The sequence below is a fragment of the Acinonyx jubatus genome, chromosome C2 (assembly GCF_027475565.1).
Source record: "Acinonyx jubatus isolate Ajub_Pintada_27869175 chromosome C2, VMU_Ajub_asm_v1.0, whole genome shotgun sequence".
In the NCBI taxonomy this organism is placed as follows: Eukaryota; Metazoa; Chordata; class Mammalia; order Carnivora; family Felidae; genus Acinonyx; species Acinonyx jubatus.
Genome location: NC_069384.1, coordinates 89617706 through 89633546, shown reverse-complemented (window position 1 = coordinate 89633546; position 15841 = coordinate 89617706). Strand labels below are relative to the sequence as shown.

Here is a 15841-nt window from a genome sequence, read left to right as displayed (position 1 = left end):
ATTCTCTCTCTGCCTCTCCCTCTCTCTCTCTCTGCCCCTCACCCCTGCTCGCTCTCTCTCTCTCTCTCTCTCAAAATAAATAAACATTTAACATATAATAATAATAAAGTTTACTTAATTGGACTATTTGGAACAAATGTAGAACAGAGCATTAAAAACAAACATATGAGTCCAACTGTATGATGTTCTGGAAGAAAACAACAGTATGGAGAAATTTAAAAGATCAATGGTTGCCAGGGGTTCAATAAGGAGGGGGTAGAGGAAGGATGAAAAGGTAGAGCACAGGAAATTGTTAGGGCAGTCAAACTATTCTGTATGATACTGTAGTATTGGATACGTGACGTTTTGCATTTTCAATACACATAGTATTTATAACACAAAGGGTGAACCCTAATGTAAACTATGAATTTTAGTTAATAATTATGTATTCATATTGGTCATCAAAGGTAATGAATATATCACACTAATGAAAGATGTTAATAATAGGGTCGGGAAAAGACACTGGATATTTGGGAACTTTGTACTTTCTGATCGATTTTTCTGTAAATCTGAAACTGCTGTAGGAAACAAATTATATTAATTTAAAACAAACAAAACTGCAAAGCACCTGAATTAAAACCACAATACTTGGGCTCTAAGCAGATTTCCTTTTCTCATATATGGGATGCTCAGGCATTCTCTCAGGGCATCTCTACTTTTGTTTTAGTTATACTATTAACAAATCCAGTATACTGATTTCCCATTTACGTTGTTAGAAAGGGTACATTCAAGGAAGGAAGAAACTTATTTATTGTAACAATTTTCATCTAGCAGAAAAAAGTGATATTGGAAGGTCTGTCAGTATAGACCTGCCACTTTGCATTAGCTACTTTCTAATTGTCACCCTCCCCCCCCCAACAGAACCTCCTGGCTACCCTTGAACCTCTCTTAGAAACTCCCTTACCTCCAGACTTCTTGGGATCCATCAGATACAGGATTAATATATGTTACCCCTAAAGGTCTTCAAAGACAGCTTTAGGACTGTGACTAATGTATCTCCTGATTGGTGTCTTTGCCTTATGTGTTGTCAAAATGTTTGAATATCAAGCATAGATGCAAGAACTCAAAAAAGGCAAAGCAATATGTGGCGATTTAGAATGGAGGTGAGAAACAAAACAACACAGATGAAAATGAAGACTGAAATATGTGGAAATATGTATAGCTTTAGAAATCTATTCTTTTAATATCTGTAATACTTTAGTTTTCAATGGGATAATGTAATAATGAGTCATACAGTAAAGGTTAAATTATCTTCTACATGTTCTTTTTCTGAAGCTAGAAAAGTACATAATTTTTTTGGAAATATCTTTATCCAATACATATTTTTTTTAAAATAGGAGTTTTCCACATCTCCCTGAGGTCTTCTGTGTGCTCTCATGTTGAACCTCACTGTAGCTCTGAATGTGAAGTTTAGAATTGTCTATTTATAGCTCTGAAGTTCTGTGAGGCCAGCAATTGTAACTTAGTCATCATTGTATAACTAGTACCTAAAATAAATTCTACACAAAATATGGAGAAGATATTTGTCAAAAAGTGTAACTTTTGTTATCTAGAAAAATCCAATTGTTTGTAATGATATTAGATTAATTTGACTTTTTAAGAAAAAATAACACATTATAGGAGAATAAATATCTTAAATTTTTTTTTCAGATCAGAGAATTGTCAGCATGCAAATTCAGACAGTTACCAAATTCAAAACAGTTACTAATGTTGTTGGATATTTAAAGGGCTTGACATCTCCAGGTAAGTAGGGCTAAGTATTTATATCTATATTTATAATCTATACTTTATATGAACCATCACAAGAAAATTCTCTATAACAATGTAATAGCATAATTAAATGACCTACTTTAGATGTAACTAGTTCACACACGCCACTATAAGAGTGAGTCAATATGAAATGAAGAAGTAGGTCTTCATTCTCTTTCTTATTCTCTTCAAAAATAAATCAAAGTAGGAAGTGTAAGGGGAAAAAACCCAAAATGAGAAAACAGAGTTTAGATTTATTAAATTGGCATGTTCCTCATGAAGAAAAGCTACAAAAAACCAATGGTTTTTTGGGTTATTTTGTTTTTTTATTGCTCTTCTCTGTAACACCACTGGAATTTTCACTTTTATCAAGAAAAGACTACTTTAGAAAGAAAATATTTTAGTTTTAATGATGTCTTTTTTAAAAAATAAAAGTTTTTATTTCCAAAATATGATCTTTCAGTGTTATACTATATTTTCTATGAGCCTTGGTCCACTGACAGTTCTGCCTAATGTTTACATGGCTTTAGATTTTGAAGATGCTTATGAAAATGATCACCTGGTAAAATTTTAAATTATTTTCCGCCTGTCTTTGGGATGCTTATGGCATCTTCAGATGATGTTATGCAGGCTAAAAAAGTAAAACATACTGGTACATATATTAATTAAGAGATTAATATAGCAACACTTCCAAATACATTGTGAGGTTGAGCCACATGCTGCTATCTGATGTGCTTAGTATGCAGGGTAGAATGCAGTGGTCTATTTAGCACACTTGTGTCACTTCTGTTGATTTGGTTGGGATATTTACTCAAATTCTCCTTGGAGGATTATTTTTCGCCACAACTTTTGTCAAATTGACTCTATAATTGATAACCCAGAAAATTCTGAAATCAAGTTTTACGTACCCCCAAGTTTCCTGCCAGCCAACTTCTATAAAATTTATGGAAGATACGTATTTTCTCTGATTTCCTTACAGTAGCAATGGTGAACAACCTCTGATTTAATGTCTTTAAATACAATGTATAAATAGATTTGGAAATTGGTACTGTTGCATTTCAACTATTTCAACCAGTTTTCATCATCAGAATCTCTAATTGAAGCACCAGAAATATTTGTCATCATTGGTGCATTTGCCAGTTTTTATGGAAAAACCAAACTGTACAAAACTATATTAGCTTTAGGGTAAAATAGCTTTCCAAATTGAAATTCAATATAGAAAAAATCAATTTCTTAAAATCAATTTACTAGTAGTATTCTTCAGTGTATAAGATGTAAAGCTTCTCAAATTTTGCTTATTTGAATCCTACACAAAAATATTAGCTGCTCATTAACATGATTTTCTTATTTAATGGCTCTGAAAATTAGAAACAATCATCAATTAGTATTAAGGCTTTTACATATGGTTTATCTAGAATACAGATAATCCCAAGCAGAACTTTCGCACATATCTCGGAGATGAGTAAATACATTTCCTGAGTTTCAACCTTTACAGCCACTGTATATATACTATTACTTAAATTTTGATAAAACATTGGCAGATCAAATTTATTGCTGGTTCAAAAATCAGTATAGAAAACTAAAATAGCTTCACACAGTGATTTCCCATCAAATAGCTTTTTGCTGCCACGAAGGGATAATTCATTTATTCCACACATAGGCAGTCCTTATGTGATAGGCCCTGTTAAAAGTGCCTTGCAAATAGTAACTCATTTAAAACTCAAAGCAACTAGGAGGAGAGGCCAACAAGGCAGAGAAGTAGGGGGATCCATACTTCCTGCATCTCTCAAACAAAGAAGGGTTGAAGCCAAAGGACTTTGAACCCCAAGAGTCTGGGAGGAAAAGAGTCTGAATCTACTAGGGAGACACTGGGATGGTGGGCTATGTGTGGGTGATTACAAACTGGGGCAGATAAAACGGGCTGTGTAGGCATGAAGGGGAGGGATCCCCTTCTGTGGAGAAACAAAGGGAGAGGAACAGCAACTGGGTAAGCATAGGACTGTATCTGGACAAGAGAAAAAACCTCAGACGGGGACGGAGAGGGATCCCATCTCTAACTGTGGGCTTTCTATGGACGGGGGCAGGTGCCCTGTTCTCGCACCTGGGAGGAGGGAAACCAGCCCTGGACTCAGTAGCTAGGTCAGGGGCTCAGTCCACAGTAGGAGAAAGTGGTCCCCTCCTTGGAGTACTGTGAGAGAGGACAAAACAAGCCAGGACCACATATTGGGTGGCATAGAGAGGTGCTTCCCCAGTGCCAGGGCTCACGGAGCAGGAGTTTAAATCCCAGCCAAGCTCCAGGGCATGGGAGTCGGTGGAACAAGACAGATGGCCTCGTCTGCACCCATAGCACAGTGAGGATGGGTCCACAGGGTCTGTGGAGAAGAGACTGAGTGGGGGAGGGGGGGTTGCCATTTCTCTCCCCACCACCACCAAGGTGGAGCCTCAGGGATTGATCTGCAGGGCCCACAGTGGAGGCAGGACTCACCTACACCAAACCATGCCCCTCCGTGCCGGATGACTGCATATCTACTGGGACAGGATAGATGCTGAGGAACCAGAGGACCCACTCCTCCAGACCAGTGCTGCTGCATTGCCTGGATTAATTCTCAGAGGTTATTTAGATATATTCTTCCTTCATTTTCTCCTTCTTATCTCTTCCCTCCTCTAGGCTGGTTACTCTGGTTGTTGGTTTGTCTAAACAGACATATTTAATCCATTCTCTTGATACATGTTCTACACCTCCTTCTTTACTTCCCTTTCTCTGTCTCTGGAATAATCAAGCTATATAGTTTCTCTGTCTGGGTAACTTTATCTTAATTTCTTCTCCCCCTGCCTCCTTCCTTAATTTCCTTTCTCTCTGTCTGGATTAAGCCTTTTAGTCTCTCTGCCTGGTCAATGTTTATTGCTTCTTTTTCCCCACCCCTGTCATTTTTCTCTTTGTATGTGCTCTTCCATCAGCATCGCCTCCACCCTGTTCTTTACTTGTAGTGGGTGTTTCTGGTTTTTTACTTTTAGATTGTTTTTCGTTTGTTTGTTTTTTGTTTGTGTGTTTGCATGTTTTTGTTTCCTGTTTGTTTTCCTTTCCAGGGCTACTTCAAGGAACAAATCAAAGCACATTTGGTGGAGAGCCCAAAACATCACGAGGAAAATAACCCAAGTCACAACAACAGAAATCAAGTAACACTCTCCCAAAAAAAAAAAACACCTCCTGAAGGGCCAGGCCCTGGACAGTGTGTGATGCCCCTTTAATATAGCAGTGCTTTCAGATGGAGAGCACACAACAAGCTTTTAAAACTCATAAGGCAGGGGCGCCTGGGTGGCTCAGTTAGTTAAGCGTCCAACTTCAGCTCAGGTCATGATCTTGCGGTTTGTGAGTTCAAGCCCCACGTTGGGCTCTGTGCTGACAGCTCAGAGCGTGGAGCCTGCTTCAGATTCTGTGTTTCCTTCTCTCTCTGCCCCTCCCCTGCTCATGCTCTGTCTCTCTCTGTCTCAATAATAAATAAAACATTTAAAAAAAAATGAAAACTCATAAGGGACAGAAAACTAGCCAAAATAACCAAACAGAAGAATTCTCCTCAAAAAAAATTCCAGGGAGAAGTGACAGGTAAAGAATTGATCAAAACAGATATAAGCAATATAACTGAACAAGAATTTAGAATAATAGTCACAAGATTAATCACTGGTCTTGAAGAAAGCATAGAAGATAGCAGAGAATCTATTGCTGCAGAGATCAAGGAACTTAAAAAAAGTCATGATGAGTTTAAAAATGCTATAAATGAGGTGTAAAATAAAATGGAGATGACCAAAGCAAGGATTGAAGGGGCAGAGGGGAGAATAGGTTAATTAGAAGATAAAATTATGGAAAAAGAGGAAGCTGAGAAGAAAGAGATTAAAGAAATCCAGGATCACAAGAGGAGAATTAGAGAACTAAGTAATGCAATCAAATGCAACAATATCTGTATCATAGGAATTCCAGAAAAAGAGAGAGAAAGGGGGTGAAGGTGTATTTGAACAAATCATAGCTGAGAACTTCCCCAATCTGGGGACGGAAACAGACATGAAATCCAAGAGGCACAGAGAACTCCCTTTAGACAATCCCAGAAGAATCAATCTTCTGCACAATATATCATAGGAAAACTAGCAAAATACCAGGATAAAGAGAGAGTTCTGAAAGCAGTTAAGGATAAACGGGCTTTATCATACAAAGTAGACACATAAGGGTAGTAGCCGACCTATCTATTGAAACTTGGCAGGCCAGAGAGGAATGGTAGGAAATATTCGATGTGATGAACAGAAAAAATATGCAGCCAAGAATCCTTTATCCAGCAAGCCTGTCATTCAGAATAGAAGGAGAGATAAAAGTTTTCCCAAACAAACAAAAACTGAAGGAATTCATCACCACTAAACCAGCCCTACAAGAGATCCTAAGGGGGACTCTGTGAGAGAAATGTTGCAAGGACCACAAAGGACCAGAGACATCACTACAACCATGAAACCTGCAGATAACACAATGGCTCTAAACCCATATCTTTCAATAATAACACTAAATGTAAATAGACTATATACTCCAATCAAAAGACATAGGGTATCAGAATGGATAAAAAAGCAAGACACATCTATTTGCTGTCTACAAGAGACCCATTTTAGACCTGAGGACACCTTTAGATTGAAAGTGAGGGGATTGAAAGTGAGATAGAAGTGAGAACTATCTATCCTGCTACTGGAGTCAAAAGAAAGCTGGTGTATGACCACCTGGGTGGCTCAGCTGGTTAAGCATCCGACTTCGGCTCAGGTCATGATCTCACAGTTTGTGGGTTCAAGCCCCACATCACGCTCTGTGCTGACACCTCAGAGCCTGGAACCTGCTTCAGATTCTGTGTCTCCCTCTCTCTCTGCCCTTCCTCTGCTCACACTCTCTCTTTCTCTTTCAAAAATAAACAAACATTAAAAAAATTAAAAGAAAAAAAGAAAGCTGGTGTAGCCATACTTAGACAAACTAGACTTTAAATTAAAGGCTGTCACAAGAGATGAAGAAGAGCGTTATATAATAATTCCAGGGTCTATCCATCAGGAAGAGCTAACAACATAAATATGTATGCACCGAATTTGAGAGCACCCAAATATATAAAACAATTAATCACAAACAAAAGCAATCTTATTGGTAAGAATGTGGTAATTCCAGGGGACTTTAATACTCCACTTACAACAATGGACAGATCATCTAGACACAGAATCAGTAAGAAACAATGTCCCTGGTTCAAGAAACATTGAACCAGATGGCCTTGACAGATGTATTTAGAACTCTGCATCCTAAAGCAACAGAATATACTTTCTTCTCAAGTACACATGGAACATTCTCCAAAATAGATCACATATTGGGTCACAAAACGGCCCTCAATAAATACCAAAGAATTGAGATCATACCATGCACACTTTCAGACCACAATGCTATGGAACTTGAAATCAACCATAGGAAAAAGTCTGGAAAACCTTGAAAAGCATGGAGGTTAAAGAACATCGTACTAAAGAATGAATGGGTCAACCAGGCAATTAGAGAAGAAATTAAAAAATATATGGAAACAAATGAAAATGAAAACACAACAATCCAAACCCTTTGGGAATGCAGCAAAGGCAGTCCTAAGAGAAAATACATTTGCAATCCAGGCCTATCTCAAGAAACAAGAAAAATCCCAAATGCAAAATGTAACAGCACACCTAAAGGAAATAGAAGCAGAATAGCAAAGACACCCCAAAAACAGCAGAAGAAGAGAAATAATAAAGATCAAAGCAGAAATAAGCAATATAGAATCCAAAAACAAAACAAAACAAAACAAAACAGTAGAATGGAGAAATGAAACTAAGAGTTGGTTTTTTGAAAAAATAAACAAAATTGATAAACCTTAGCTAGGCTTCTCAAAAAGAAAAGAGAGAGGACCCAAATAGATAAAATCATGAATGAAAATGGATTTATTACAACCAGTCCCTCAGAAACACAAGCAATTATCAGGGAATACTATGAAAAATTATATGCCAACAAACTGGGCAACCTGGAAGAAATGGTCAAATTCCTAAACACTCACATACTACTAAAACTCAAACCGGAAGAAATAGAAAATTTGAACAGACCCATAACTAGTGAAGTAATTGAATCAGTTATCAAAAATCTCCCAACAAATAAAAGTCTTGGATTCTTCCCTAGGGAATTCTACCAGACATGTAAAGCAGAGTTAATACCTATCCGTCTCAAGCTGTTCCAAAAAATAGAAATGGAAGGAAAACTTCCAGACTCATTCTATGAAGTATGAAGACAAACCAGACAAAGACCAACAAAAAAAGAGAACTACTGGCCAATATCTCTGATGAATATGGATGCAAAAATTCTCACCAATATACTAGCAAATCGAATTCAACAGCATATAAAAAGAATTATTTACCATGATCAAGTGGGATTCATTCTTGGGCTGCAGGGCTGGTTCAATATTTGCAAATCAATCAATGTGATACATCACATTAATAAAAGAAAGGATAAGAACTATATGATCCTGTTAATAGATGCAGAAAAAGCATTTGACAAAATACAGCATCCTTTCTTAATAAAAATCCCCGAGAAAGTTGGGATAGAAGGAACAGCCTTAAACTTCATAAAAGCCATTTATGAAAAGCCCACAGCTAATATCATCCTTATTCAGAAAAATTGAGAGCTTTTCCCCTGAGATCTGGAATACAACAGGGATGTCTACTCTCACCATTGTTGTTTAACATAGTATTGGAAGTCCTAGCATCAGCAATCAGAAAACAAAATGAAATAAAAGGCATCAAAATTGGCAAAGAAGAAGTCAAACTTTCACTTTTCACAGACAACATAATACTCTACATGGAATACCTGACAGACTCCACCCAAAGTCTGCTAGAAGTGATACATGAATTCAGCAAAATCACAGGGTACAAAATCAACATACAGAAATTGGTTGTATTTTTATACAGCAATAATGAAGAACCAGAAGGAGAAATAAAGAATTGATCCATTAACAATTGCACCAAGAACCATAAAATACCTGGGAATAAACCTAACCAAAGATGTAAAAGATCTGTATGCTGAAAACTATAGAAAGCTTATGAAGGAAATTGAAGAAGACACAAAGAAATGGAAAAACATTCTGTGCTCATGGATTGGAAGAATAAATATTTTTAAAATGTCAGTACTACCCAAAGCAATCTACATATTCAATGCAATCCCCATCAAAATTGCACCAGCATTCTTCTCAAAACTAGAACAATCCTAAAATTTGTATGGAACCACAAAAGACCCCAAATAGCCAAGTAATATCGAAAAAGAAAACCAAAGTGGGAGGCACCACAATCCCAGACTTTAGCCTCTACTACAAAGCAGTAATCATCAAGACAGTATGGTATTGGTACAAAAACAGACACATAGACCAATGGAATAGAATAGAGACTCCAGAATTGGACCCACAAAAGTATGGCCAACTAATCTTTGACAAAGCAGGAAAAAGTATCCAATGGAAAAAACACAGTCTCTTTAACAAATGGTGCTGGGAGAACTGGACAGCAACATGCAGAAGAATGGAATTAGAACACTTTCTTACACCATTCACAAAAAATAAACTCAAAATGGATGAAGGACCTGAATGTGAAACAGGAAATCATACCCTAAAGGAGAAAGCAGGCAACAACCTCTTTGACCTCACCCATAGCAATTTCTTACTCAACACATCTCCAAAGGCAAGGGAATTAAAAGCAAAGATGAACTATTAGGACCTCATCAAGATAAAAAGCTCCTGCACTGCAAAGGAAACAATCAACATAACTAAAAGGCAACCAACGGAATGAGAAAAGATATTTGCAAATGACATATTAGATAAAGGGCCAGTATCCAAAATCTATAAAGAACTCACTAAATTCCACACCCAAAAAAACAAATAATCCAGTGAATAAATGGGCAGAAGACATCAATAGACAATTTTCCAAAGAAGACATTCAGATGGCCAAGGGACACATGAAACGGATGCTCAATGTGACTTCTCATCAGGGAAATACAAATCAAAGCCACACTGAGATACTACCTCACGCTGGTCAGAGTGGCTAAAATGAACAAATCAGGAGACTATAGATGCTGGAGAGGATGTGGAGAAATGGGAACCTCTTTCACTGTTGGTGGGAATGCAAATTGGCGCAGCCACTCTGGAAAACAGTGTGGAGGTTCCTCAAAAAAATTAAAAATAGAACCACCCTACGACCCAGCAATAGCACTGCTAGGAATTTACCCAAGGGATACAGGAGTGCTGATGCATAGGGGCACATGTACCCCAATGTTTACAGCAGCACTTTGAACAATAGCCAAATTATGGAAAGAGCCTAAATGTCCATCAACTGATGAATGGATAAAAAAATATGATTTATATACACAATGGAATACTACTTGGCCATGAGAAATAATGAAATCTGGCCTTTTGTAGCAATGTGGATGGAACTGGAGGGTATTATGCTGAGTGAAATAAGTCAGCCAGAGAAAGACTGATATCATATGTTTTCACTTATATGTTCCAAGATGTAGATCTTGAGAAACTTAACAGAAAATCATGGAGGAGGGGAAGGGGGAAAAAACGTTACAAACAGAGAGGGAGGGAGGCAAACCATACCAGATTTTTAAATACAGAGAACAAACTGAGGGTTGATGGGTAGGGGAGAGTGGAAAGTGGGTGATGGGCATTGAGGAAGGCACTTGTTGGGATGAGCACTGGGTGTTATATGGAAGCCAATTTGATAATAAATTATATTTTAAAAAAATTAAAAAATAAAACTCAAAGGAACTGAATAATGTATGTACCATTTGTATTTTGATTTTCTACTGAAGAAATTAAGGCATAAAGAGCTTAGATAAGCTTCCCAAGGTCATATAACTAGCAAATTGAATAGACTGGATCCAAACGCAAGAAGGCTGGCTTCAAAGTCTGCACCATTGAGCTATGGGACATCTCTGAATAAAATAACACTCGGTGAAGAAACCTTTTACATGAAAGTATAGGACTATTTAGTGAAATAAATATAGTTCTATACCAATAGCATTCAATGGTAACAAAATCAGAGGAAACTCTGGAGATATGCTTTTATTCTACCTTATTATTGGCAATAGTCTGTAACGTATATTGAGCAGGCCCCATCTATGTGTCATGCAGATCTTTTTCATGTTGTATCTAATGGATTTTGTATGATTATATGAAATATGTGAAAAGATAACTTTTACAGGTGTGCCTGAGTGGCTTAGTTGGCTGAGCGTCTGACTCTTGATTTCAACTCCGGTCATGATCCCAGTTTCATGGGATTTAAGCCCTCATCTGACTCCACACTGAGCATGCAACCTGCTTAAGATTCTGTCCCTTTCTCCCTCTGTCCTTTCCCCCCTTTTGTGCTCAGTATGTCTCTAAAAAAGAAGAAAGGAAAGGAAGGGAAGGGAAGGGAAGGGAAGGGAAGGGAAGGGAAGGGAAGGAAACTTTTACAGTAGTTGGATGACTTTTGATGTTGATTTTTTTTTTTTCTTCAGAGAGAGGAGATAAAACTATAAGTTGGAAGCTATAATTAATTTCCTAAATACTTCATTTGGATTTTTTCAAAATCCATATATGACTACCACATTATTTAATATTTATAGCTACTGATAAGCACTCCCTCATATGTATTAATAGTTCATTAATATTTACTGAGCATACACACATTGTTTACAGGGCACTTCCCATTATGATTCTGGAAAAATGTTAGATAAAGGTTTCATTGTGGCATATTTGTATACTTCATTAATTAAAATGCGTGTTGTAAAGGACAGTAATATGGATCTAAGCTTTGGAAGCATAATTGAGTTCAGCAGCTGCCTCTGCTTTGATATACACAGATGTGTGAATCAAGACAGTGGGTGAAAAATGTTAAAGTAGTCTTAATTATTAGAACAATTTTACATAATTGTTGCTCGGTTGTGCAATAGGATTATGTAAATGTCATTAAATTTATTGTTAGGGTTTATATTTTGTGTTAATGGCCCTTGTTTTCTTCTGTTTCCAGATCGGTATATCATAGTTGGCAGCCACCATCACACTGCATACAGTTATTATGGACAAGAATGGGCCAGCAGCACTGCCATAATCACAGCTTTTATCCGGGCCTTGATGTTAAGAGTTAAGAGAGGGTGGAGACCAGACCGCACAATTGTTTTCTGTTCATGGGGAGGAACAGCTTTTGGCAATATTGGCTCATATGAATGGGGAGAGGTAAATGTACATTAATTAATATGTTCTTCTGGCTCTCATGCACTCACTCTTTTTGACTAAAGTTGACAAAATAAAGTTGTCAAAACCAAGGATAAGAATGTGCCTCTCAACCATCTGCTAGTTTGTTGAGATCACCTGTAAGAATGAGGGGGAATTAGATCACAGTGAATTATGTATGACCTGCAACTACCTTACTCTTGCTGCCTATAGACTATGATATACCCACAATTGTGTTTGCCTGGTTATTGTATTTCTCCTTAGACAGGTTGACAATTACTGGACAAGAAAAGATCAAGTGATGCATGCAATTACTTTTTTTCTTTTTAACTTTCTAACAATTATCTGGAATTAGGAAACAATCTGTTATGTTAAATGCCTACTACTCTAGCATTATATCTTAGTTCTACAATTTGTAGTTTGGCCTCAAAATATCGGTTTCCTTTCTTCTTCCCCTTCTTCCTCCCTCCCTCTACTCAATCCTCCTATTCTTTTTTATTTTATTTTATTTTATTTTATTTTTAATTTTTTTTCAACGTTTATTTATTTTTGGGACAGAGAGAGACAGAGCATGAACGGGGGAGGGGCAGAGAGAGAGGGAGACACAGAATCGGAAACAGGCTCCAGGGTCTGAGCCATCAGCCCAGAGCCTGATGCGGGGCTCGAACTCACGGACCGCGAGATGATGACCTGAGCTGAAGTCGGACGCTTAACTGACTGCGCCACCCAGGCGCCCCTCTTTTTTATTTTTAATGTTTATTTATTTTTGAGAGAGAGAGAGAGCAATTTGGGAAGGGACAGAGAGAGAGGGAGACACAGAATTCGAAGCAGGCTCCAGGCTCTGAGCTGTCAGCATGGAGCCCCAGGTGGGGCTCGAATTCACGAACCATGAGATCATGACCTGAGCTGAAGTTGGACATTTAACTGACTGAGCCACCTAGGTACCCCTCAATCTTCCTATTCTTATACCTCTGTCTTTCTGTCTCTTCTTTTCTGCATCTACCTATTAACCTATCTATCTATCTAAACTACCTTAGGAAGCCTTTATCCAAATGAAATCTAGCATGCAGTGGATCATTGTTAGAATACCACTGGAATATTTAAGTTTCAAACCTTTTGATATGTCTCTGTTTCACAGATGCACTGTATTTTTAATGGGATATAACAACCAATAATTGGATTGATGCCATATTAAAAACAATGAAAATATTGTAAAACTCTCAGATATTCTATTTACTTTGTGATTTTTTTTTAAAAAAAGAAGTTTAGTGGGAAAATGTAGGGGAAAAATCTATACAATTTTATCTAGGAAAAGAAAACAATTTGATATTCTAGTTTGTTTGCTGCCTCAGCTTTGGAGAAAAAAGAATCCTAAATATCTAAGGGCAAATTCTACTATTATTTCATTTTTTTATTTAAGTACTCACAACAAAGGTAAAATGTCTATTGACTATAAAGAAAATATCAAAAATATACAAAAGAAAATAGCAAGCATCTTTTTTAATTTGAAAAATAAGAAGTCTTAAAAGTGGGAAAATTTTAGTGTAAAATTTATCAAGATATACACATTGCAAATTAGAATACTTTTTATACTCAAATTAGTTGTGTGAATGTTTATTTCATATTCAAAAGAACTAATTCAAATGAACAAATTCCATTGATGAAAGAACCTTTTTCAATTGACAAATTTTTAGTAACATGGCAAATGTAATAGCTAAACCAACCTCTCAAACTTCTATTCCAAATTACTTACTTTAAAGACATAATCAAGTTATGCAACTTGGGGAATATATTTGTGAATTGGGCTGATTTTAGTATTTAATGTTTTTTAATCATAAAGAAAACAATACTTTAGTTTTCTTGCAACAGTAAAGTGTGTTTTTAAAAAAGTATCTTCAAGATTCTTTTCAAATTCCAAAAATTTATTCCACTGTATCAAACAGCCTTCTCCATATCTATCTAGTAACTTTCATAATAAATTTATGTTAATCCTAAATTAACATGTATATTCCTAAACTATGTTCTTTCTCAAATTAGGCTTGTCCAACAACAGACATTCTAAACTTATATATCCTGAGCCCCTATGCATGGGGAAGTTTATTGCAAAAAGTCTTTGAATTTATTTGAGCATCAAGCATCATAGTTTGTAAGTTGAATCAATATTATGGCCTTACATGTATGTAAGCAATTATATTTTCAAATTAAGTAGATTTTTTGTGGTTAATAAAATATAGATTTATTTGTAAGCTTTACTGAATTCATTTTACCTTTTAATAATTTTGTATTTTCTCTATCAGTAGATACAACTAAAAAATCTATAATGTAGGAGTTCATAGGAAAAAGTATTTATGTCAAAAAAAAATCTCTTACATTCAGTTAGAGTAGGGACCTCTGTTCTAACATATTTATGTGTGTATGCATGTTTGGCAACTAACTATTCGTTCAGTCATTTTCTTACTTTTTCCATGACTAGGTAGGCAAAGATATATGAGTAAAGAAAATGGTGAATAGGAACATGGTGAATAACATATAGATTTGATTATTGGCTCATAGAGTATACTATATAAAATTACTCTATCTCAGAAGATTATTACAATACTGTTCATAAAGCCATTTTGTAACTATCTGGCTGAGAAGGAATTTAGGAAACTATTAGCTTTTCCATTGTGTCTACTTGTACCAAACTACCCCTGAGAATGAAACTTTTTCTTTTAGACTAAAGTCAATGTATGCTCTAAATTGATATCCTAGTGAAGCTGAGTAAGGAGAGCACCTGTTGACATGTCGTATTGCCCTATTTAATTTTGCTTGCACAGGAACCTCTTGGAACCCATAGTTGTAATTAAAAAGGTTAGGTGATATTGGTCAATAGACTTAAAACTGGAATTTATAGTGGTAGAGTTATTTTTATTTTTTTAATTGAATCAATACTAATCTTGATCGTTGAGGAAAATTATCATACTTTTTACTAAATAAATAGTAGCATTGTTAAATAAAATAGTACCATTTACTAAAGAAAAGTACCATTTCTTCTATTCAAGATGCTTCATTTTTCACAGGCTACTGTGGATGTTACAGTCAAAAGTCAGACTTCAAATTCTTTCTGACATAACATGGATGGTCTTAGGCAAAATTAATTTCTTCAAGACTTGATCCTCCAATGAATATACTAGCATGAGGTTCTCATGAGTGTTAAATGGACTAACATATATATATATATATATATATATATATATATATATATATATACATACATATACATATATATATACATATACATATGTGTGTGTGTGTGTGTGTGTATATTTACATACTACCACATAGACACTATATATCTATGTGGTAGTATGTAAATATGTAAAAAAAAAGTGCTGTTTTTCCACAGCACTTGTTGAACAATTTTTTGAGGGACATTTTTTTTTAAACATATTTTTTAACAGTATTTTTAAACATATTTTTTTAAACAGTAAAGCAGAGTATTTAAGCTTAAGGTCATCATTCCTATTCATTTAAAATATTTACTAATTTTAGGTGTGCCTGAGTAGTTCAGTTAGTTAAGTGTCCAACTCTTGCTTTTGGCTCAGGTCGTACATGATCTCACCGTTTATGAATTTGAGTCCTGTGTTGGGCTCTGCACTGACAGTGTGGAGCCTGCTTAGGACTCTCTCTCTCTCCCTCTCTCTCTCTCTCCCTCCCTCCTTCTGCCCCTCCTCCTCATTCTCTCTCTCTCTCCCTCTCTCCTCTTTCTCTCTGTCTCAAAAAAAAATATGTATTTT

General features: G+C 36.1%; 1 protein-coding gene across 11 annotated transcripts in view; it reads left to right on the top strand.

Moving 5' to 3' along the window:
- NAALADL2 (N-acetylated alpha-linked acidic dipeptidase like 2) overlaps positions 1-15841 on the top strand; it is a 1320599-nt gene that overhangs the window by 988899 nt on the left and 315859 nt on the right. For all 11 annotated transcript variants that reach the window (XM_027061407.2, XM_053221202.1, XM_053221203.1 and 8 more), the window contains 2 exons: positions 1690-1782; positions 11863-12068. In XM_027061407.2, coding sequence (XP_026917208.1) covers positions 1690-1782; positions 11863-12068 — 299 coding nt within the window. The remainder of the gene's footprint in view (positions 1-1689; positions 1783-11862; positions 12069-15841) is intronic.